This window comes from Mauremys reevesii, linkage group 13 (genome assembly GCF_016161935.1).
Source record: "Mauremys reevesii isolate NIE-2019 linkage group 13, ASM1616193v1, whole genome shotgun sequence".
NCBI lineage: Eukaryota > Metazoa > Chordata > Testudines > Geoemydidae > Mauremys > Mauremys reevesii.
In genome coordinates, this window is record NC_052635.1 from 34523779 (window position 1) to 34549180 (window position 25402).

The window sequence follows — 25402 nt, forward strand, 5'->3', positions numbered from 1 at the left end:
TTTTATATGACTACTGTTCTATACCAATGAACACAGTAAATTATTATTGTCCATAATTCCACAATCTTTTTAGAAATGTTGTGGTAAGACCTATAATCAAGGGGATAATTTTACAAGGAACCACAGCTGCACAAAGGAACAGAGATAACCCAAGTTTTTCCTCATGGTGAAACTATCACTTCATCAAAGCATTACTAATCCAAAATTTTACCATCTCCTTATTAATAAGAAGTCCGTTTATGAAACTTGGAAGCCCTACAATTACCAGCATATTTGGAATTGCCAGATAAGCTTCTACATGTATGAACCTAGACATTCCAGCAAGTTATCTGCACATCCAGAACTTAATTTGCAAGGAGCTACTTCATGAAAAGTGCACTTTTCCAAAACAAAAAGCCCTTTAAAGCACTATACAAAAAATTGAATCTAAGAATATTTTATTTCTATTTAAAACTCTTAAACTTTGAAATACCAAACGGTTACATACCCCCAGTGCTTTTTAAAATGAACACTGAAGTATTTGCCCAGTAGGGAACTAAACGTGCTTTAAAAAAAAAAAAAAAAAAAGTAAAGTCAACATCACAGATAAGTTTTCACTCCTTTCTTGTACAGCTCTCTTTGGCTATCTCAATCCCTTTGTGATTTCTGTGCACCATAACTTTAAATTTCACTACACAGCTGCCCATGGAGCACAGAATAGACTGGTTGGAAAAGAGAGTCAATCAAGAAAAGGAAGATAACAAGGAAGTGCTGTTCTGGCATAGGAAACCAGAATAGGAAGGAAGAATGAGAAAGAAATAAAAAGAGAGCAAAGGGAAGCAACAGAATGGAAAGCAAATGCATGAAAATAAATGTAGGTTGAGTACATTTGTTAATTCATAGTGGTACTGAGTTTTCCTTGCAGATGGCTCCCAGAGCTGTGCATTTGTTGTGCAGGGAAAGCATTCAGAGAGAGGGGTTGGCAAGGTGTCAGAGAAAAGTAGTGTTAGGGCAGAATATTGCCAATTAGCTAAAGAAACAAGTATTTTTCAAGTCAGTTGTCACAGCGAACAACTTTCCTTACCCTACCCCTACCCCTCAAAAAAATTCAAGCTCTCTAACTCCTTAGCTCAGGGGTGGGCAAAGTACAGGCCACGAGCCGTTTTAAGCCAGCCCACAAGCTCCAGCTGGGGAACGGCGTCTGGGGCTTGCCCCGCTCCAGCGCTCCATTTGGAGGCCGCACCACGTGGCTCCCGGAAGCAGACACATGGCCCCGCTCTGAGGGTTGGGGGCCACTCCGCACGTAGGAGCCGGAGAAGGGACATGGTTCCGGGTGAGGTAAGCGCCGCTCAGAGCCTGCACGCAAGTCTCTCCCCATGCCCCAACCCTGATCCCCCCCACTCTCCAAACCCTTTGATCCCAGCCCAGAGCACCCTCCTGAATCCCAAACTTCTCAGCCCCACCCCAGAGCCCGCACCCCCAGCCGGAACCTGCACCCCTTCCCGCACCCCTGCCCTGATCCCCCTCCTGCCCTCTGAACCCCTCAGTCCCAGCCCAGAGAACCCTCCTACACCCCAAACTCCTCACCTCCAGCCCCAACCCAGAGCCTGCACCCCCCTCCCACACACCCCCAACCCCAATTTTGTGAGCATTCATGGCCCAACATACAATTTCTATTCCCCAATGTGGATCTCAGGCCAAAAAGTTTGCCCACCCTTGCTTTAGCTAGTTTATCTGGAAATATCTAATGCTATAATAAAATGTTCTGTATAAGTTAAAACTAGTATGGTACCATATTTAAGGAAAAACACAACAATGCAATGTAACAGCAGTAATACTACGGTTTCTCACCTACTTATGAGTTAATCTCAAACATTAAAGCACAAATAAAAAATTAAAGGCAATCACTAATTTGGACATTAGGGCTGAGGTTTTCAAAGCTGCCTAGATAATTTGGATGCCTAGCCACCACTAATTTTAACTGGAATTGGATGTCAAGATCCTTTAGGTGGCTTTGAAAATCTGAGACTAAATTTTCAGCCCTAAGTCAATTACTGTGAAGACAGAAATTTGGAAGATAATGAGATGGAATTTAATTCATTTCCGACTTCCTGTCTTTCCAAACTATCACTGCTGCGTTACTATTTACTATCAGTTCAGAAGGAGTATTGTTCCATGGATGACACATTAACGTGAGCCCTCCTGAAAAGTGTTTTCTGTTGTCAGTATCCCCTAAGTAGCACAGAAGCCCACCAGTCCTGCAAGAATAAACACACAACATCCCAAGCTGTAAAGATGAGCGCAAACAAACATCAAACTTACACATGGTACCATCATTTTATCAAAGGGCTCTATATTTTGAAACAGCAGAGGACTTAAACTGATTGAGTATCAAACTGAGCACTCCAGAGGGCCAGATTCTCCTCAAGCTCAAATCCTTTGCCAGTTCACAAGTGCACAGCTGGGATTTTATTAACATTGCAAGTCATTTTTGTAATACTGGATAGAAAGAAAAATCACATGAGACTTAAAAAAATTTGATTTTAAACAAGGGGGAAGCAATTTCTTGCTTATCTACTGTGCATTGCTATTTATTTCTACCAATTAAAAGGATATTTTATGAGACACTACAACACCACTTAGACTTACCATTTAAAAATACTGACTCTCTTAGATATATATATATTTTTTAAGTGCACAACGGTAACTTCACATTAATTTTTATAAGGACAACTTCACTAAAATGTTATTTTCCCTCCCCAAAATTGAGGCTGCAACATGAAAACCAGTAACTATGCTTCTGGGTGACATTACAAATTATATGTATATAATTTTGACTCTTTCTATGAACATATTTGGTTGATCCTTTCTCTCTATGCTGTGACTATTTTACTCTTGTACATATGGAAACTTAGGGAGACTTTGAGCGTTTCAATGACTTGGAATAGTGCGATGAACTACACAAGAAAGTATCGGATCTACGTGTACACAAGAGATGGGCAAGTTTGCAAGCACTTGTATGCCCTAATAGTCTTCTCTGCCCAACTGTGCTTTTTGGGAATAACACAAAGAGTAATCTATATGCACCTGTACTCAGTCAATCTTGTACATCCTATTAATGTAAAGACGACTTATTCAGAGTTAGAATAAATCCCAGCTTATTTACCTAAGAAAATATGTTTCTATAAGCAAGTTACTTAGTAACACAAGAAAAACAAATCTGACATTTCCCTGGGATGCACTATGACGTCAAGCTATTTTTGACAATAAGAGGCACCACTACAACCAAACTTTTTTAACAGATGGATTTTTATTTGGAAACTTGTCTCCCAGCTTCAGACCTAACATATTCGCAAATATTTTAACACCTGCATTTTAAAAGGTCAGAACAGCAAAAGAGACCACAGAGAGAATTTATACTACTACAGCTATAATAAAAAGACTTTGCTCTAAATCTTTACACATTTTGAAAAAGGTCTCAATTTTGCTTTTCTAGTTGCACCTCTTCAGCTTCAAAATCCAGCTGTGGCCTAAATACTCAGTGAAGACATTCTAGCAGGTAAGACAGGTGAATTACTAAGTTCAACATTGGATGCCCCAAGTTAAAGCCCAAAACTAAGTGCAACTCATGTAGTTTAAAATGTAGTCTCTGAGACCCTCACCTTTAATATGGAGGTGCAGCCCATGGACACTATTGGTCTCATGCAATGTTCCATCTTGCTCCACAACCACTCCTACAGAGAAAACTTGACAATAGTCTATTATTTCATAACAGACCCTAATCTTGGAACACCTCCCCTTTCCTGTGCAAAAGTATCTTCCCTCTACTAAAAGTCCACTTTTCACTTATCCTTCCATCACTAACTTCTTATGACTATGCTAACACCTCTTCTAGATGACTGAATTTTATCTAGTTAAATCTGTTGTAAACTACTCAGGGCAGGAGCTTTTGCTGTGTCTGCAAAGTACAATGCAGACTATATCATAATACAAACAGTCAAAAGGTTATATACCCCAACTGATCTACTTTAGAAAAAGACCTCCAGGTTTTTATAGTGAATTTTAAAAAAGCTTACCACTCTCTCACATATTATGTATTTAACGTTATTGTTGTATTTTCCTGTCATCTTCACAACAGCAGATACATACTAATCCAGAGTTGGTGGGGGTTAATCAAAAATGCTAGTGACAAAGGTGTTTTAGCATACCAAGTCAAGCATAACTGAAATGGACTAGCCAATACATTACTGTATTTGTAGGATGTCTGTCTTGATAATCTACATAAAGTCACATCTACATAAAGGCTGGTTTGCTGGGGCTTGTCTACACTACGCAGCTTTTAGCAACAAAGCTAAAACACAGCCTTGTCGCTAAAAGTCAGCGTGTGTAAATGCTAAGTGCCGACAAAATACTTCCAGCCCCGCGAGCAGCATTTGCAGCATGCATTGACAAAACTTTTGTCTTTCGTGGAGGAGAGGGGGTCTTTAAGTACCCGTGAAAGACAAAAGTTTTGACGACAACGTTGCAGTGTAGACAAGCCCTTGTTAACATCTATAATAACTTCCAACTTCACTCAAATTAAGAAGTGGAGAGAGGTAATCTCTGTTTACCAAATTATGTGCATTTTTCTATTAATTGATTGTGTTAGATTTCACTTTGCAGCACCCTCTCCTTTGAGTAGTTTCTCTGTTGGGTATTTATTTTTCAAGAAATTCTTAACAGAACAACCAGGATTCAATCAGCATACAGGACAAGCATCAGCGCAATTCTCAAACTGCAAATCTTTAAATCAGATTTAATTTATCCATTGGCTGTAAACCAGGACTACACTATTGTTGTATTGAATAAATAAAGTTTGAATTAGTAAACAATTTTCAGTGTACATTATCTTTAGCATTTCATCAATACTTTGATTTTATTCCAACAGATATTATGAAGAAACCTTAGACTAATCTAAATATTACATGAAACTAAATAAGGCTGCTGTAAAGGTTGGTAGAGTTAAAATTTTACTTTTTTCCTTCTATCCGTTTAGAAAGTAATTCTTTTTTTTCCTTTAAAATAAGTGACCTTCTCTATTCCCCCATCTTCCTCTCATTATACAGAGCCCAGCTACTTAGCTAACTTTTCAGAGTAATTTATGTGCAAATGACTGAAAATGTTTTTAAACATTTCATTTACAAGCTTCCAATGAGTTATAAACAATCAAGTTGTGATTTAAAAGTAACATACCTTGTAAAACTCTAAGGAATAACTTCACTTAAAGGGACACTCAATCACATTTTTCTCAGGATTATTTTATCTATGCATTACAAGTGATAGCTAAGTTTACTATACAATTGAGATGAATATATTTCTTCCAGTTTTTTTTACTTTGTCCATGACACTACTTTGACATAATCAGTTTCACCATTTCCCTGTATAATCAGCTTCCCCTTCTGTGTGTGTTTTTATACACAAGAAGAAGGGAAAACATTTTTTTAAAGCGCCAGTAAATTAACAATAAAACCAAGAAAACAGTTAGGGTGACTCAAACACAGGTGTAGTACCTGAAAATTTACTTTTTTAAAAATGTATCTAGATTTCAAGTTGGTGTTCCTTTAAGTGTAAAATTTCCAAATTCTACACATTCAGACCCATGCCCTCAATTTTTTTGCCCACACTTCAAACTCTTCCCGTTTCTATTCAGTACATATTATGAGGCATTTACCTCCAAAATTAATGGTGCTTGGGTGTCTCAGACTCATTGGGCAAGTTTCATGCAAAAGCCTCCAAAAATAATTCTCCTGCAGAACGCCCACCTCAGCGATTATATTACATCTACTGTGTGAGGCCAAAGCCCGGACATAGGAGAAGGCTCATATCCTGCTGTACAAAACAAAGTGTTAAAGACAAGAGATAAGAATGTAATAAGGATAAGTCTTACATTTATAAATTATGTTTCATCGTGAAGGACTAATGCCCATTATGAACCAAACATACAGGTATCACTATTGAAACAGAGCAACTGCTAGAGTTGAACCCAGCTGCCTTCCTCCATTGGCAATGTTACAAAACATTTTAGCAGGTTTTAATTTCAAGCAAAAAATTCCTCTAGTTGACACTATAGTAGAATATTTTGATCTTCAGAACTTAATAACCCAAATTGGAATTCCACCAGGATACAGAACTAACACTGCTATTCACATGCCATCTTTTGATCTCACAAGCAGTTATGGCTTCCAGTTTTACATCTCATCTGAAATACAGCACCTTCAGTATGACAGTGCCCTCCACAGCCATGATGCATTCCAGATGAAGAGGTGAAGTGCCACCTACTGAGTCACCAACTGTACCTGTTTTCTCCTTGGAGATTTTCCATCCAAATATAGACCCATCTTGCAATCTAGGGTCTTAGGAGATCATATAGCCCAAGGTAATACAGCTGAAAACCACAACCATGAGGTAATACATTCAGTAGGGCAAGATTCAGATGAGAAGTCTCATTCAGGTTTGTATCTGCTGGTACTAAGATGTGAAGTAGATTGTGCTGGGTGCTGGAATGCATTAGACTACGTTCTATAATCCATTTGCTGCACTTTAATTCATCTCACTCATTCATGTTAACAAAAGAATCAAAGTACTTCTATTTTAGGCAGGTTTTGAAGCAGAAGGTGGCAGGTAACTTCAGTGTAGGGAACCAGGAGTGAACAAATCCATCAAAGCTTCCAAAATATCTTTTAGTTGACCATTAATTTATTAAAGCTTGTCAGACAGAGGATAAAAAGTTTACCAGATTTTACTCTATGAGTTGTTTGATTCAAGTGATAGTCTCATGGACTTTCTGATAACATCCACACCCTAATAAAGTACTGGCATCACTACAGAAACTGGATTAAGTTTCTGGAAATTTGTGGACTAAGTTTATTATAGAAATAAAACTTTAATGGGCTGATATGACACAACAACAGAATGCATTAAATACACAAGTTTAAAGTAAAGACTTAAAATTTAACTTTTGTTTTAAAAACCTCAGAATTTACATTCTAAAGAAGTGATTTATATTACATACTAGTAAACTGGGCTATTGACTAAGACTGGTGGAACTGAGTTATTTTATTTGAAAAATATTTTTACTATGAATAATAAATTTATTTCCCTGCCATACTGGATTACTTTTCTGACAGAGGACTGGACAGAACGAATAGTCAGTCCTCTGCACTTCTGTCAAGTCCAGATCACCTCATATTCCTCTCTCCCACCTGAAGACCAATTATATAAACTACCTGCCTGGCTGAGGCCTGTTTCGAGCACATCAGTGACAATTACTACATCCACCTGAAGATGTGACCACTGAGCAAAGCAAGGCACTTCAACCTGTACCAGGGTCAAACAAGTCCACCCCCAAAGACCGAAACTAGTTACCCTACATGGTACAAACCATGATCATCAAGCTTCTGGCATTTTTCTGAATTTAAAAAATCCTGAATAAAAGTTTTCTCCAATAGCAAAGTCTCATTTTACTGACATTTTATTACGAGTTATAGGGAATTATTGGTTTAGATATAAAAAGTACAACACAACAGCATGTATCAGAACTGGTTGCAGCTGCATGCTTCTTAGTTCAAAGCAGTGAAAAATGTTAGTTTCCTATAAGACTTTACTTTTTTCTTTTGCTTCACTAGTCCATGTACATTTTAAATATGGTCTATTTCCAAAGACCCACTTAGTTAATTACGCTCAAATAGAATGCTCTGAAGCCAGCCATGAAAGTAGAATGAATAAAAGACTATATTAATACAACATTATGGTTGAGATTTTTGAACATACTATTCTGAAAATATTAAATTATGGCTCCCTCAGTAAGAGAAATGCAACCTCCTTGTGCCTATGGACTATCTGGCCATGTATCCTATTGTGCTCTGCACAGCACAAGGTGAATGATGGGAGATGCCTGTTTACCAGGAGGGGGCTGGAATACTGGCACCTGAACGTTCCATAGCAGTTGAGCCAAGCGGATTTGAGGAGCAGGGAGTGACAGCACCACGAGCCTTGGGGATAGCATGGAGCGAGATGAGAGAGAAAGCCAAGATAAAAATAAGGAAAAAACACAGCAGGGTCAGGGACAACACAGAGTTAAAAAACAGAGTGACAGAAGCCAGAGAGAAAAGTGGCAGAGAAAGAAAGGCTGACACAGACACCTCCCTGAAAAGGTAAGTGTGGCTTCTGGATAGCCTTGTTCCTGCACTGAGAGGAACACACAGTTCGAATCTTGACACAGCCACCATTTGTTTATATTAAATACTTCATTTTTCCTCTGTCAGACTACTCCTCACGTGGTAGTAAAACAGCTCCAGCTGACTTTCAGAGATACTGGGCACCCGCAGCTCCCTGTGAAACCAATGGGATTTACTGGTGCACACTACTTCCAGAAAGTCACAACTAATGTTTCACTTTTCCAATAACAGCTATAAACCTATGAAGGAGATTGGTTTTCAATATTAAACACACTACACTCTTGATAATTTCTTTATGGACAATACCTATTTCACTCACTCTACCACAAACAACAGACACTGTACTGAGCTTGTCAGTTGGTAAGAGCTTGTCAGTTATGGCAGATCTATCTTTGAACAAGGGCTTGCTTTCACTGCTACAGTTAACAAGTTACTCTACTCAAGCTAACCTAGCTCAAGAGCGGACACACTGTGAACCACATTGCATCAAACTACACAGAGCAAATAGATTTGCAGAGTGAGAGGATTAGCAGATAATGAATTATACTAACTCCAGCTGTAGCCTGTAGCTGCATCCTCACTGCATTACTAGGTCAAACATCAGCAGCACTTGAGTGTCAACCCTGATGGACCAGCTAGCTCAAGTAAAGCACGACTTAACTCAAACTAGACGTGTGTATGTGGAGAGGAGTCAGGTTAAGGGTGACCTGAGTTATACCTCGAGTTAACACTGTAGTGAAGCCCTGAGATTAGTTTGATGGTGCTAACTACATGTATTATTTATGTTGCAATCAAAGATGTAATTGCAGCGCATTCAGACATACCCGAGCTACCTTTAATCTAGCTAGCGCTGATACCAATAGCAGTGAATAGGCAGCACAGACTTCAGTGTGGGCTAGACACCCAAGTGCATACCTAGATTTATACATGGGCAGGTAGGCCTCACTGAATCCCATGCTGCCATGGCTTCACTGCTATTGGCACCTGTGCAAACTAGATTAAAGCTAGCACAGTATGGCTAATCACACAATCCAAATGCAGTGTAGACATATCCTATGTGCTCATAGGCTGTGTCCATTGTAGGACTGAGACTATGCTAGCAGCTTTTCTAGGATGAAACTTGAAAAAGACATCACATACCTTCTGAAAATTTTATATGTGCTAGTTTCAATACCAAATATCACTATAACTGAACAAAGTAAGCAACAATTATTTCTCTATTTGATCAGTTTGTTTACTTTGTACCATTTACTTCATTATGTACAGTCAGGTCCCACCTCTTCCCACCCAACTAAGTCAGTTTCTCCACTACTGGAAAGTTCAACTCCTAAAAATATTTTTTTTAAAAATATTCAGAATATACTATTTAAGAAATGCTGCATCAGAAACTGGATATTTTAAATTAGCTAATCACAAAAATTCAGGTTGGCTGGCTCTCTAAACAAAATCACTGTTAGCACTGCTTCCCTGACCAACGTGAAGTTCTTGAGTTTCCCATTTTAACTGTTTATATAACCAAGTATATATTCCTGGGAGCAGGGTGGGGAAATGGATGGAGAGTTTATCTACAGCATGGTTTTACAGTACACCTATAAAAATCCCTGTGCAGGAAATTCTTATGCATTCTACATTTCCCTGCCTAAGACCACAGAACAGCAATAATCAGCAAATGCTTGAGAAGTTCCCTGTTTGTCTCTGATCTCTTTGGGCTTACAGTCCAGCCTCAGATTGGCTGCTCTTGCATAAGGGTCTCCAGCTTCCCATCATGCAAAAAGAATCCTCATGAAAGACAGCCAAGGTTCTAATGACCGAAGTATCAACAGTGCAGCTGAGATTTCTTCCTCTCCATTCCCCTTTTTAGATTAAAAATCTCTTGTCTCTTCCACTGCCCATCAGACAGGGAGTCTAACTCAGTGGTTCTCAATCAGCGGTCCAGGGCCCACTGTGGGGTCGCAAGCAAGTTTCAGGGGGTCCACCAGGCTGGGCTGGCATTAGACTTGCTGGGACCCAGGGCAGAAAGCCAAAGCCCCACCGCCCAGGGCGGAATCTGAAGCCTGAGCAACTTAGCTTCACAGGGCCCCGGGAAACTGCCCTGCTTGCTACCCCCTAACGCTGGCCCTGGCTTTTATATGCAGAAAAAAACTTGTTATGGCACAGATGAATCGTGGAATTTTTATAGCATGTTGGGGGGGGCCTCAGAAAGAAAAAGGTTAAGAACTCCTCTTCTAACTCTCACTTTTCATTCTTTCTTGATTTCTGGAATTTTCCACTGGTGCCAGAAGCTCCACCTAGTGGGTGTGTACACTAACTGCACAGTTTGAACAGGAATTAACTATTTCCTTAACAACGGCTACTAAGCATATGTAATGTTGATAATGTTCATGTTTTAATTTACTGTGCAACATGGCCAAATTTTCATTTATTTGGAAACCGTAACTTTGAATTTGCTGACTTGTATTTAAAATCCAAACTAAAATGTCTCATTAATTTAGGTTTCTTGTTGCTAATCTATTTATTTGACCATGCAAACATTTAAATAGGTCAATTCCTGCTTTGTGTTTTTGATGTGCCCTAGAAACTAATATCAAAAGTTGTCTGGTCTTTACAGCACAATATAATTAAGTGTAAAGGAAGTCTAAACTAGAGGCACCAATGGCCGAGAAGGTAGGCCACCACATCTAGTAGCCCCTTTAAAATGAGCATTTGAAATTGCCACGGAGATATATACATACACACACACCAATAGCTGCAGTGAAATCAATATGTACTGCACATGCTCATTATGCCATTCTCACTTGTCCATGGCTATTTCTTAAAGTCTTTTGTGTTGAATGTAATAAAGCCTCACAAGGGGTCATGATTTTCTTATACCATGATATACAGTTCAATGAGTGGAAAGAAAGGCTAAATGAATATTCCTCAAGATTTCAAAAGTAATTCTCCTCCGGGATGAAACTAAATATGAAAAATTCCAGAGCAAAATATATTGTTGGAAGCTTAATCACATGTAGGGCCCTACCAAATTCATGGTCCATTTTGGTCAATTTCATGGTCATAGGATTTATAAACAAACAAATTTCATTATTTCAGATATTTAAATCTGAAATTTCACAGTGTTGTAATTGTAGGGATCCTGGCCTAAAAAGGAGTGTGTGTGTGTGTGTGGGGGGGGTGTTTGCAAGGTTATTGTAGGAGGAGTTGCGCTACCCTTATTTCTGCACTGCCGCTCACGGCTGCACTGCCTTCAGAGCTAAGCTGCTAGAGAGCAGCGGCTGCTGGCCAGAGGCCCAGCTCTGAAGACAGAGCCATCACCAGCAGCAGTACAGAAAGGATGGCATGGTATGGTATTTCCATGCTTACTTCTGCGCTGTTGCTGGCGGAGTGCTGCCTTCAAAGCTAGGTGCCGGGCCAACAGCCACCACACTCTATTCGCCCAGCTCTGAAGTCAGCGCAGAAGTAAGGTGGCAATACCATGATCCTCCTAAAATAACCTTGTGAACCCCTGCAACTCCCTTTTGGGTCAGAACCTTGAATTTGAGAAATGCTGGTCTCCCCTGTGAAATCTGTACAGCATAGGGTAAAAGCACACAAAAGACCAGATTTCACGGTCCGTGATGCATTTTTCATGGCTGTGAATTTGGTACAATCCTAATCATGTGGAATCCTGAGGTGCTCTGACTTGCTGTTTGGAGCATTCCAAGAAGCATTCTGACACTTGGTAAGACTCTAAAGAGCTTACAAAGAGACATTTATTACTGCACAAAGTGGCACAGAAGTCCATCTAAATTTAAAATACAGAAACAAAACATGTAAGCTGTATACAGGTGATCTGATGTGCCAAAACCAGTAATACACATTGCAGGGGTGTGCTGGTGAATGATGAGTAGCAAAGCACTGCACAAGTGTGCATATATTGATATGCACTCCGGAACATGTTACAATCTACTCCAGTGGTTCTCAAACTGGACATGACTCAATTTTAATGGGGTTGCAAGGGCTGGCATTAAATTTGTTGAGGCCTGGCCCCGAAGTTGAAGCTCCACTGCCTGGGACCGAAGCCCAAGGGGCATGGTGGGGCTCAGGTTACAGGCCCCTGGCCTGAGGCTTAAGACCTTGGATTTTGACTTTGGCCTCTCTGCCTGGAGCCGGTTTTGGCTCTGGCCCTCCCACCTGGGACGGCGGGGCTCCGGCCGGCTTCAGTCCCCTCTTCCTGAGGTCATGTAGTAATTTTTGTTGTCAGAAGAGGGTCTAAGTGCAATGAAGTTTGAGAATCCCTGATCTAGTCAATACCCCAGCCAATGTGTGATATACTCCTCAGATAGTGGATGTATTGTATATTAAATTGATAAGAAACTAGCCAGTTGGCTAGAGCTTAGCTAACAGGTTATTTTTACATTTTAACTGGTTAAATAAGTAACAACTGATTCAGCTTTTTCTCCCTCCACCCCCAATTCCCATATGTATCCCAAACAAAAATGTCACTAGTCTGTGGGGTTGGACAAGACCTTATAAACTGACTTCTCTCTCCACATATTCTTATCTTCCTTCCCTTTTTTACTGAGACAATTCCCAAGCACTCCAACTCCCTGACTAGATTCCAGCACTAATCCACCTCAGCTGCTGTCTTTGAGCTGGCTCATGGACCTTTGATATTCACAAGACTTCATGGTTGGAGCAGTGGGAATCAAAAACCATACAACACAGTTTTTAGGTATTTAGAGAAAAGCATTTTAAACTTTTCTCTAAGTAACCAAGAGACTTGTTTTAAGGCTCTTTTTCGTCTTTCTTGCTGCCACTGATCCACATCAATACCAAAAAATGTTAATTGGCTCCATTGCAGCAGCAAAAAACTGCTAGCTCTGGAGTCATGTCAGGAATCAAGCAGCTTAAACAGAACAGGTAAAATTGGGTAAAGGCAAGAGAACAGCTGGAAGTCAGGGGACTGAAGGACAGGAGAACAGCTGAAACAGAACTGAAAGGCCTTGGCTAAAAGCATGCCCCCCATATTTAAAATGATTGGCCCAATGAGGCAAAACCACCCACTGAGAGTGTTAACTTTCAATGGTTGAGGTAGTTGGGGTTTTTTTATTTAAAAAAAATAAAAAAATAAAAATAATTAAAGTTTTAAATATTACCTTAGTAGTATTTTATCTTAAAAATACATATTTTGCCAGCTGATCCATTCAATCAAGAACGTATAAGTCCGTTGTGTGCACTGGAACACAATTACACAAGTTTAGAACCCAACAGCCAAAATCAGTTTTCTTCCAAACCACTTAATGCCAAGTTTTTTTTTAAACTAAGGATATAAATGGTGTAACTGACAGTGACTCACTGCAGAAGAATATGCCATTCGTTCCACTCTTATTTAAAACCAAAAAATGTCACACACATCCAAAAAATTCCAATGTATGTGAGGTTAAAGTGAGCCCTCCAAATGTGGGCCTCACATTTGGGCTTCCAATCTCAATTGCAATGCAGGTGTCAACAGCATACTTTTTTTCTGAAAACATATGGCCTTTGGGCAAGTAAATAAAACAAACTGGTTTCCTTAATCTGATCTCAAGTACATCTTTAGATATTTTATGTCAAGATGAAGATTCTCTTCGAAGTCCAGAACGAACAATTCCATTTCCCCCAAAAGGGTGGGTTTTTTACATCATGTTAGTCCAGTCAAGTTAGACTTTGTCTAATCACAAAAGTTGTACCACTTTACCTATACTGGTATCATTAAAGTAGTACAACCCTCCATGCTAGTGTGGACAGTTAGTTTATGTCTACACTGCAGAGCCTATGTTGGCATAGTCCCCTAGTGCATAGTATATACAGACAGGAGTTTTTCTGTTTCTGTAGGAACACCATCTCTCCAGACAATGTCAGGTATGTCAACAGAAGCACTCTTCCATTGATACACCTGTGTCCATGCTGGGGATTTTGTAAGCATAACTATGTTAATAGAGGTCATGGTTCTCTCATACCCCTGACCAATGTAGCTGTGCTGATATAATGTAAGTGTGGACTATGCCTTAGGCCTTTCCATACATAAAACTTAGGTCAACACAGCTATGGTCATCCACTCCCCTGACTGACATAGTTATGCCAGCCTAACCCCCAGTGTAGACACACACAGGTCAGCGGAAGAATGCTTCCGTCAACCTAACTACCATCACCCAGGAAGGTGCAGTTCCTACAGGAGCATGAAAATCCCTTCTGTTACTGTAGCCTGCATCAATTGGGTCACAGCAGCATACCTATGGCACTGTGGCTATGCCTCTGTAGCGTAGACATGGCCGTATACCTGTATAAACGTGCTTATATTCATATAGCTTATAATCTTTCCTGAACAGGAAAAGGTTATACCAATATAAATACACATATACCAGTATAACTGCGTCCATTCTAGGAGTTGTACTGGTATAACTGTATCAGTCAGGAGGGAAAAAAAAAATCACACCCGACAATTATACAAGAAAAAATCTATGCGTAGACCAGGCCTTAGTTTAATATGATTTAAAAGCCCTAATGCTTGTTAAGATGTAGGCTAACATGTTGAAAGCCAAAAGGCCAACTAACATGCCTTCAAACATATTAGCCTGCATCTTAATGAGCATTAAGAGGGCTCAACACAACTGAAATGCCAACTCAACTGAGCTAACGAACAGGGCACAAGTATCCTAAGGGGCTAGTGACTACTAAAGGACATCTCTGGGTAGAGCACATAATAGGCGAACAATTTAAATCAAATAGCTATTCACTACATTTCTCTTTTTTGGTATTTGATTTAAAGTACAAGTCCTAAAGACTTTAGATCCTGATGAGGATGATCATAGTCTAATCTTGATTTGTTCTCTCTTGCAACCTTTGTGCACAAATATTAACGTGAAGATAATTTTCTATTTTATTAATACATATAAATTGCTAATCTGACTGCTACAGTTTGTTCATTTAGAGCTGCTCCAAAATAAGTACGTTAGAGTCTTTAGTTCTCGTGTCTTTTCTCCTACCCAAATATTTATTCCAATTTCTTCCTTTACGCTAATCAAGCCAGATGTCACCTTCCCCATTAAAAACAATAGTCATATAAAATTTATGGTTTAGGCTGTGTACACATTGTCTTAATTCCAACAATGCGCATGTCGCTGAGATATGGCTATGCATGTCATTAGTATTGCTTTATAACATTTTTAATAGTAATTTTCAAAGGTTGCAGTTATTCTCATGTACTAAAGCTTGGGGAATAGCCATCCCTTATTCATGCTGGCGTATGTTGGAAGCACAGCTTACCTTGCACAGAGAGGGCTTATATATGCACTTATTTAGAAATCTAGCTGGCATTCCCCTTCTAATTTAGGAGTCAGTTAATAAAGTGGAGAGTCTAGAACAGTAGAATATCACTGAACTACTTCTATGCTCAATTAAAATGCTCTTTTAAGGCACCATTGTAAGTTAATGAAAAATAATATATGAGAGTTGGCATCTTCTGACAACTGGTACCTTCAATCCTGCATACAGTGAAACGCTTCTCAGTTATTTGTGTCTCCTTGGATATCACATATAGTAACTTTAGCCATTTTGTTTGCATGCTCATGACCTGCTGAAGTTTAATGCTGCAGAGCACGCTTTTCAAAAGAAACCCAGAAGTTCTTCTAAAATATGGCTCTCGGCCCCAAACATATTGAGTACCACCACATTCTGTTCTTAACCAACATGCCCTTTTTCTTAGAGGAAATACAAGCCACCTTTCATATTTTCCTCGCACATATTCAAAACACTATTTACCTCCCAACATTTAAAACAAATGCTCTTACATTAATGTTTTTTTAAATTCTAGTAGCTTCACCCAATACACATTTAGGCATTAAAGGTAAATTTAGGCATTATGGGGGGAAAAAAATTGAAGTTGTTTTCTATAGTTCATTCTCATGTCACCAGGACTTGGAGTTATAAATGTGAGTTAGTATTTGAAACACTGGGTACTAAACAGTTAACTGTTTCAGACATGAAAGCAAGATTGCAATAGCTTCTTAAAGCTGACTGTAAACTTTGAAGAGGTTAAATATGCCAATCACTGTTAAATGCTGAAAAGCCAAATATAAAATGGTCAAAATCACTTTTAGCAAAGAAGTTAAAACCTCTATAAAGCGTAATAAATTCACAAGTATAAACAAGCTTAATATTCTGCTTAAATATTTCTATGTAGGAATGTGTTATCAACTATGTGTCGAAAAGACATCTCCATTCTAAGGAATATCTTTATGTATACTGGAAGCATCTTCAGCAAAGATTTAACAACCATGTTACAATGAATCAGCCTCAAGTGGCAATTTTTAGTAGCAACAGAATATGTTTCTTTTCATTTCTGTATAATACTCCAACTTCACTACATATTGTAAGGAAGATGTTGGATAGCATTACCAAATCCAACCAATATCTGTAAATATATATTACAAACTGTACAAGGCATTAACTGATCAATTTTGGTTTTTTTGTTTGTTTTAAAAGCAACTGGTTTTAAGGGGATGGTTCATTTTCCTCATCCGGACGGATGGTAACTGTGCTATGAAACCTTGGTAAATCTTCATAGCTGCGACAGTTACCGTTCTCCCCAAGTGAAAGTTCAGTTTTTCCAAATAGTCCAGCTGAGACCCAAGTTACTTGAATGGCACTGCTGCTACCAGGGAGCCAGGCAATTCAGTCTGAATGTATTTAAGTAGACCACACTGTGCTGCACAAGTAGTGACACTACTTCTTCATTTAAACACCCCCTCACCCCATGGCATAAACTAAGGAAAGTTCTGTCATATTATTCTAAAAGATGCTAAAGCTCTTAAGCCTGTCAAATATTTTCGTTAAAACCAAGATCATGAGTCAAAATTATAGAAGAATCCCAGTTGTCCAAGCAAAGCATAGCCTACTCAGGCTACAGATAAAGCACTCAATCCTTTAGTAATGCACCATTTTTAAAGTTTCTACATCACTACTGCCATGCATTCAGAATGTGTGAAAAAGCCATGCAAGTTTATAAAGCAGATGGCACCACAAGCCACAATCAAGTTTTCATACAATTACTACATTCTCCATGGAGGTCCATGTACAGCCTTGCAAAAGAGACAGAAGTCATCCACATGCTCTACTTTTCTCATTTTTCCATTTAATCAGTGTGATTTCCAAACAAGTATTCTGTCAACTTCAAAAGTGATCTCAGATTATTATAGTGGCAGAGAGTTGATCAAGCCCTATGAACTGAATGAAAGTACATAGTAGTAGTATCGGGAATGGCACTGAGAATTTGATGCCAAGAACACAATTTGGTCACTGTAGTTCCAAAAAACATATTGAAGTGATCAGATTTTTCTCTAAATCACTGCTCTATTCACTAAATCCTTTACTATGCTGCTGTCAGCTCATAAGAGCAACTGAGCACTTAGTGATAGGCCCATTTTCCCAGGTCTGTAGAAGGCGCTGTGTGGCAGCTCCTCTCTATGCATCTGGGGCCCTTCCCCCTCTCTGCAGCAACCTTACCCAGTGTAGAGAATGCGCCCCCTACTGACTTGAACACTCATCTCTCCTTTCCACCGAATTGGCTGCGGTGCATTTTGGGTGGGAGCTGGTATTTTTCTTCCATGGCCATAAACCAGATGCAACAATATAGCTTTAATCCAACCCCAAAACGTACAAAAATGGGAGTCACATTCACGTTGGTGCTTTTTAAAAAAAACAAACCCCACTTAGACTGCAAACACGAACGAAAAGCAACATGATGGGGTGGGTGAGGAGGGTGCAACCTACGAACGGCAGAGGCAGTAAGCAACATTTTGTGGCTTAATTTCTCCTGCCTTTGTCTGAGAATGGGTTACAGCAGCTATGACCTGGGATGGAGAGAGGAAGAGGAGGGTGAGTGGCTGGGTGAATGTTACTCCAGCCTGCAGCCACTGATCTGCTCAGGGGACCAGTTATGAATCGCGCCTTTTCCAGCAGACACCCCGGCTAGTGGGGGGAGGCTGCTCTAGTCTCCATTCATTGCACCGCAGCCAGCACTGCTTTCCGGCCACTCTCCAGCGCCAACTCTGCCATTAAGGACCTTCACCAGGCAGGCGGCACGTTAAAGACAGCTCTGAGATGCTAGAGGTGATGGATCCATACATTCACTGATCCATCTCAGCCGCTTCACCCCACCATCCACCGCCGCCAGTGCAGAGCGTGCAATGAAAGCCACCCTCGAGGCACATCCATGTGCAGCCCCTGCCGCCGGGGGTGAGGAGGGACTGAGGGAGGAGGCTGGGGCTGCATCTGCCGTGCGGGCCCCGGCAAGGGAGAGGGGAAGCCGGTAGCGGTCCCTGCAGCCGGTTCAGGCGGGAGAACGGGCCAGAGCACAGAGAAAGAACTGGTCTCTTCAGTGCATGCAAGTCTTTGCCACATGTGTGCAGCTGCGGAGAGGGGTGGGAGCTGCCCGCAAACTCCGCAGCCCCCGCCTGCAGCGGGCATCGCGCTGGACACTGCACTGTGCGGGGCCGGCACGGGGCTCCTGCCCAGCGGCCGAGGAGAGGGCTGCACGGGGCTCTGCCCCGGTGCTTACGGGTAAAGGCAGCTGCACCGCTGCACGGATCGGGGGGTGGGGATTGCCCCCTCCCGGCTCGGACCCGCGGACTCACCTACCTGCCTGGGGCTCTCCTCAGCAGAGGAGGGCGGGCGCTCCCCCGGCACCTCTGGCTGGGGGTGGGGGTGCGCGGAGCTGCCTCCCTGGCGCCGCCCGGGTCCCTGGGCGGGCGGGCGGAGCGGAGCCGGCGGCGGCGCGGGGGAGCCAACGGGGGCTGGATGGCGGGGGGGTGAGTGTGTGTGGGTGGCCTATGGTGACCGGGTCCCGGGAGCAGGGGGCGGTGGCGGCTCCACTGCGCTCGGTCCCCGGAGGGGGGGGCGTCAGGCTCCGGGCCGGGGGGGGGCTCCCTGGGCGCCCTGCAGACAATACAGCCGGGTCCCTCCTGCCCAGAACCTGCCCTGGCCAAGATGGCGGCCGAGAAAGAGCGGAAGTGACGCGAGAATCTCATTAGCATACGGGACTCATTGTCCAGCCGGAGGGGAGGGGGCCGCGCCCCGGGGGGGAGGGGGCCTGAGCCCCAATGGGGCCCTGTTCGCCTAGACCCCATTCCACTTCGGGGTGCGGGTCCTTTAAGGGAAGGGGGAGGGGAATCAGGTTACATAACCCTGCCGATGGGGGGGGCTCTCGCGAGAGGGGGGAACCGGCGGCGGGATCTACCCCGGGTCCGCTAGGAGGCGCCGCGCCCTGCGACGGGGGCCTCAGCGGAATTTGGCACCGCCTGCTTATCCTTCCGCCACCCCCCAGCCGGGACTACATCCTGCCCGGAGGGGAGGAGAGGGACCTCGCCGCTGTGTCTGGAGCGGGGGCACGAGTATAGTGAGCATACTCCCACGTGACACAGAAGTGACTACATCACGTGACCTCATCATAGTGAGCACACCACCTCGTGCCCTAGTGATGGTGTGCACACCTTGCACCAGGGAGCTCTCCCGTGTCCAGGAGTGGAAGCATCAGGCACAGGGGTTGGCCCCACAAAGACAGAAGCAAGGGAGGCCAGAGATGGCTTTTGGATATAGGGAGATGGGCCTCCTGTTTGCATCTCTAGCACATCATAGTGTTATGAAGCACATCTGAAGCAAGCATTGCGCTGAGCAGCCACAATAGAGACCAGGTTGTACAGCATGCATAGGCCAGTAATGTACAGCATACACCGAGCAGTAGTTACCACAAGTGAGCTGTGGTGACCACGTACAGAAGTACAATCACACCATGGACAGTGCAAGAGTCACCACACACAGCAGTAGCATTCACACCTCACACCATGGACAGCGCACTAGTGATCACACCGTGCACAGAGCAATAGTAACCACACCCTTTGGCTTTAAAGAGTACAGAATAGAGCAAGATGAGTAGCTAAAATATTTTGAGAGAATTGGGTAGTTTTGATATTTCTTTTATTGTATTGCAACAGTTACCTCTTTTTTATCTGGCTTTGGAAAATAGCAACAACACCTTCTTGCAATCTATTCATTTGCCTTGACAGAACTTCCTTTTACACAGTTTGAACTTCTAGGAGTAGGTCACTCTTTAGATTTGGATAATGAACCTCCCTACTTAAAATTGCCCCTCTTGGAAAAAGCCCAGGGCTGATGCAGTTTAAGACTTACGGTTAAATCATAAAGCTGGTTTAAACTGGGACAACTGGAAGAAGGAAGATTTAAAATTAAATTAAGAAAATTGTAAATGTCTTATTAACTACATATATTGCAATATCTTTCATTCTAAAAGAGAGAGAGACACTTTAAACATTGCTCTCTTTTTTTGCCACCACTTTCTAAAACTCATTGAGATTTGACAGGTTTTGATCTAACATACAGAAACGAAAGGCTTCTCTGAAACTAGATTAATATTATATTTTGTTTATTACTTAGCAGCTTTTACACAAAACAAAGTAAATAAGTTTTATTTTAACAATGTATAGGTTATATTTCAAAACCATAGTTTCTTGTATTAAAACAAGTGTCATCTCACAAACTAAGGCCCCAATTGGGGCTACTCATGGTGCATAAACTTAAGCAAAGCATATGCAAGGTCCCTTTGCAGGACTGAGGTCTAATTCAATAACAGTGCACAAAGTATCTTTAAATGAGATGGGCTGGGAACTTTTATTACATCAAAATACTGGGATATTTTATAGATACAATGTAGCTCAATTCATTCAGTTCTCTGTTCCAAAACGTGTTGATTCAGGATGATGTGTATAACTGTTAGGTCACTAGTACTGTACAAACAAAAGACTAACAAGTTTTCCAAACCATGGCCTGAAGTTTAAGAGCAAGGAAAACTTGTAATAAATTACTTACACTTCACAAAAGGTAAATCCCAGATTTTCAAATGCCTCTAATCTGAAATACACACACCCTTTTTGGGGGGTAGAATTTTGTGATATTTTGTAGAATTTTCTATTTTTTCTCTTGTTTAAGACTTTTACTTGTTCCTCAGATTTTAGAATTTATTCTTTGATTGTCATTTTTTGTGCAAACCATTCCAAACAACTATATGCATTTTCACAGTAAATTCACTTTAGTGGTCATAAGAAACAGTAAGCCATGAAAACAATCCTTCATTTACAATGTCACTGAAATACACAAAACTTACTGAACCCTACAAACAAAAAACAAATTAGCCAGTGCTATTTACCATAAGAGGAACTTCTAGAAAGGTGATATCTAATTGTTCTTTAATTATGTGTCTTCTAGAAAACCTGACAATAATTGTGCAACTTTACACAAAGCAAAAAGCTATTTGAAATTCTTATATAACTTTCATTTGCTTTACAAGGGTAGATAATTTTCATTTTAGGGTGCAATATAGGAAAAAAAATGCTGGAAAGTATTTGTGAAGCATAGATGAATGGGTACCATATTCTGAAGCTAACCAGTTAAAAGAAACATTCTACAATGTTTGTATCCCTACAGAGCCCATGGAGAAGGACACTCTTTCCTGAGATACTGCTAAATTGTCTAAAACAACAAGGAGTCCTTGTGGCACCTTAGAGACTAACAAATTTATTTGGGCATAAGCTTTCGTGGGCTAGAACCCACTTCATCAGATGCATGAAGTGGAAACTACAGGAGCAGGTATAAATACATGAAAGGATGGGAGTTGCCTTACCAAGTGTGAGATCAGTCTAAGGAGACAATTCACTTAACAGGAGGATACCAAGAGAGGAAAGATAATTTTTGAAGTGGTAATGAGAGTGGTCCATTTCAGACAGTTGACAAGAAGGTCGGTGAGTAACAGTAGGGGGAAATCAGTATTGGGGAAAATAGGTTTAGGTTTTGTAATGACCCAACCACTCCCAGTCTTTATTCAGGCCTAAACTGATGGTGTCCAGTTTGCAAATTAATTCTAGTTCTTCAGTTTCAAGTTGGAGTCTGTTTTGAAGTTTTTTTGTTGAAGAACTGCCACTTTTAAGTCTGTTATTGAGTGACCAAGCATTCTTAAAACTACAATACCCACCTGCTGAAGTGAAGAAACAGATTGATAGAGCTAGAAGGGTACACAGAAGTCAACTACTACAAGACAGGCCCAACAAAGAAAGTAACAGAATGTCACTAGCCATCACCTACAGCCCCCAACTAAAGCCTCTCCAGCGCATCATCAAGGATCAACAACCTATCCTGAAGGATGATCCCTCACTCTCACAGACCTTGGTAGACAGGCCAGTCCTCGCTTACAGACAGCCCCCCAACTTGAAGCAAATACTCACCAGCAACTACACACCACGCAACAAAAACACCAACCCAGGAACCAAACCCTGCAACAAACCCCGGTGCCAACTCTGTTCACATATCTATTCAAGGGACATCATCATAGGACGTAATCACATTAGCCACACCATCAGGGGCTCGTTCACCTGCACATCTACCAATGTGATATATGCCATCATGTGCCAGCAATGCCCCTCTGCCATGTACATTGGCCGAACAGGACAGTCTCTACACAAAAGAATAAATGGATACAAATCTGACATCAGGAATCATAACATTCAAAAACCAGTAGGAGAACACTTCAGTTTCTCTGGTCACTCAATAACAGACCTAAAAGTGGCAATTCTTCAACAAAAAAACTTCAAAACAGATTCCAACGTGAAACTGCAGAACTGGAATTAATTTGCAAACTGGACACCATCAGATTAGGCCTGAATAAAGACTGTGAGTGGTTGGGCCATTACAAAACCTAAACCTATTTTCCCCAATACTAATTTCCCCCTACTGTTACTCACACCTTCTTGTCAACTGTCTGAAATTAACCACTCCCATTAACACTTCAAAAGTTATCTTTCCTCCCTTGGTAACCTACTGTTAAGTGAATTGTCTCCTTAGATTGACCTCACACTTGGTAAGGCAACTCCCATCCTCTCATGTATTTATACCTGCTCCTGTATTTTCCACTCTATGAAATCTGATGAAGTGGGTTCTAGCCCACAAAAGCTTATGCCCAAATAAATTTGTTAGTCTCAAAGGTGCCACAAGGACTCCTCTTGTTTTTGCTGATACAGACTAACACAGCTACCACTCTGAAACCTGCTAAACTGACTGTACCGCAGAGTGAAATATACTAATATGTACTCTACATCCAATTAAATCAATTTGATGGCTGTACATGAAAACAAAAACACCCCCAAACAAGCCTTATGACCTTTCAATTTGCTAGATTTGATTTTTCCCCACTCAATCTCTTTATAGCTATTGCTTATTAATATTGCAGTATAACAGATGCTATCATTTCCCAAACTTGGCTCTATCTGGTCAGAATTTTGGTTTTTCTTTTTACAGTCAATAATGATCTGAGTAGTGGATTGCCATTTGCAACACATGTAATAGAGTATTGCTAGTCACAACCGTTTTGCTGAAATTAAAAACAGGACAAACTAAGATGATCCAGAGAGGGAAGAACACTGATAGGTGAGCGTCAAGGAGGGAAGCACACTTATGGAATAAAAGAGTATCTTCCCTGCTATTGCAGCTAATTGTTTTGGGCTGAAACTCATAAATAGCTGGGATGTTTTACATTGTGTAGACTTAACAGAAGAAAATGAATAGTAGTTACAGATAAGTGAAATAGAAGCCACCAAGCATTAATTTAGATTTGTGATGGCAAGACAGTCCTAAAGGGTATTTGTATGTACTTAGAAGCTGTGGAAGGCAAGGAGGAATATATCAGTATAGTGACTGCTTAGCTATTTACCACTATACTGAGGAGCTATGGAATGAGTTTATGATGTGTAGCACAGAAACTTCTGTTTTTATATTTGTCAGTTTAAGTCAATGGTCAAGTCCAAATACTAACATTTCTTTTTCCAGGGATTTTGAGTGGTATTTCTACCACTTGGAAAAACAAACTGTAAAAAGATTGACACTGTGATTGCACAAAAGGAGGATAGTACTGTACATTCTAATACTCAGAAAGTCTCTTAGAAATCAGTATTATTTATGTAGCAGTCAATGGATACAGTTTTTACAGCAAATAAAATAGATAATAAAAAAGAAAAAGAAATTCCTTGGTCAGTTTGCAGTCTGAAGACATTAACATTTGTTGTAGAAAAGCACACACAGAGAGATATGTAGTCATTAGAGGAGCTAGGCATTATCGAACAAGAGATGAGCAATTTGAAGGAGAAGTAAGATTTGACAAACATGCACATAGAAGGTGACATGAAAATGTGAGTGTGTGAAGGAAACAGTCGTCTCAATTCTGAGCTGTTTTCTTAGGAGTTATAACCCAGGAGAGGGAGTGATGGGAGATTAATGCCACCTTTGCATCACTCGGGTTCTGTGCTCGGCTAGCAGCATCAGAGCAGCCTCTGAGCCTGCTCTAAATTTTGGTGGCTTCCCACAGGCATCTACAGGCCTCTCTGCCAGCCTCTGGAGCAGGGGCGGCTCTAGGCACCAGCTAACCAAGCTGTTGCCTGGGGCGGCCAAATCTAGGGGGCGGCAGGCTTGGCCAGTGGACCTGCCGCAGTCATGCCTGCGGGAGGTCCACCGGAGCCGCGGACGACCGGACCTGCCGCAGGCATGACTGCGGCAGCTCAAGCGGAGCCGCCGGACCCGCGAACCGTCCGCAGCCGTGCCCGCGGGAGGTCCGCTGTTCCCGCGGCTCCGGTGGAGCTCCCGCAGTCATGCCTGCGGCAGGTCCGCTCGTCCCGGGGCTCCGGTGGACCTGCCGCGGGAGCTCAACCGGAGCCGCGGGAAGAGGAAGGGCGGCGCAGCACACCGCGCTGCCTGGGGCAGCCTATTTTCTAGAGCAGCCCCTGCTCTGGAGCATAGAGTGCTCTGAGAATATCCTTCCTGCCCTCAACACCTATGCTGTGGAATTCCTGGTTGGAGACTGCTTCCAGTCTCTTTGTGCTGCTGACTCACAAACCAGAATTGGGGCCAAAGGGATCAGTATAGTGAAAAACTTGGGAAGAGTTTAGGAAAGGGGATTAGGTGTGAGAGGAAATTGTTAGATATGGGCAGAACAGAGCAGCAAACCAAGAGGAAGCTCACAGTCCATGCACCAGATGGAAAACCCATGCAGAGATTTGTGAAGGCAGGGAACAGAGTCTAAACAACAGGAGAAGAAGATAAATTTGGCAGCTGCATTTTGCATAGAATAATGCAGG

The 25402-nt window shown here is 41.6% G+C and overlaps 1 protein-coding gene and 1 long non-coding RNA gene across 9 annotated transcripts in view; one reads left to right on the forward strand and one right to left on the reverse strand.

Moving 5' to 3' along the window:
- The window catches only part of LOC120380229 (activity dependent neuroprotector homeobox), a 43116-nt gene extending 23525 nt beyond the window's left edge, over positions 1-19591 (reverse strand). Inside the window, exons 1-4 of one of the 8 annotated variants that reach the window (XM_039497756.1) lie at positions 18852-19591; positions 13331-13410; positions 5690-5844; positions 3642-3713 (exon numbers count right to left, since the gene is read on the reverse strand). In XM_039497756.1, the coding sequence (XP_039353690.1) occupies positions 3642-3713; positions 5690-5726 (109 nt within the window). In that variant the 5' untranslated portion in view covers positions 5727-5844; positions 13331-13410; positions 18852-19591. Of the gene's footprint in view, positions 1-3641; positions 3714-5689; positions 5848-13330; positions 13411-18847 lie in introns of all 8 variants that reach the window. The other 7 variants (XM_039497755.1, XM_039497758.1, XM_039497754.1 and 4 more) reach the window with 7 other exon arrangements.
- LOC120380233 lies at positions 3407-23780 on the forward strand. The gene is made up of 3 exons (XR_005587663.1): positions 3407-3538; positions 4907-4970; positions 23574-23780. It is a non-coding gene; the product is annotated as an uncharacterized LOC120380233 (long non-coding RNA).
- Positions 23781-25402: the final 1622 nt, after the last annotated feature.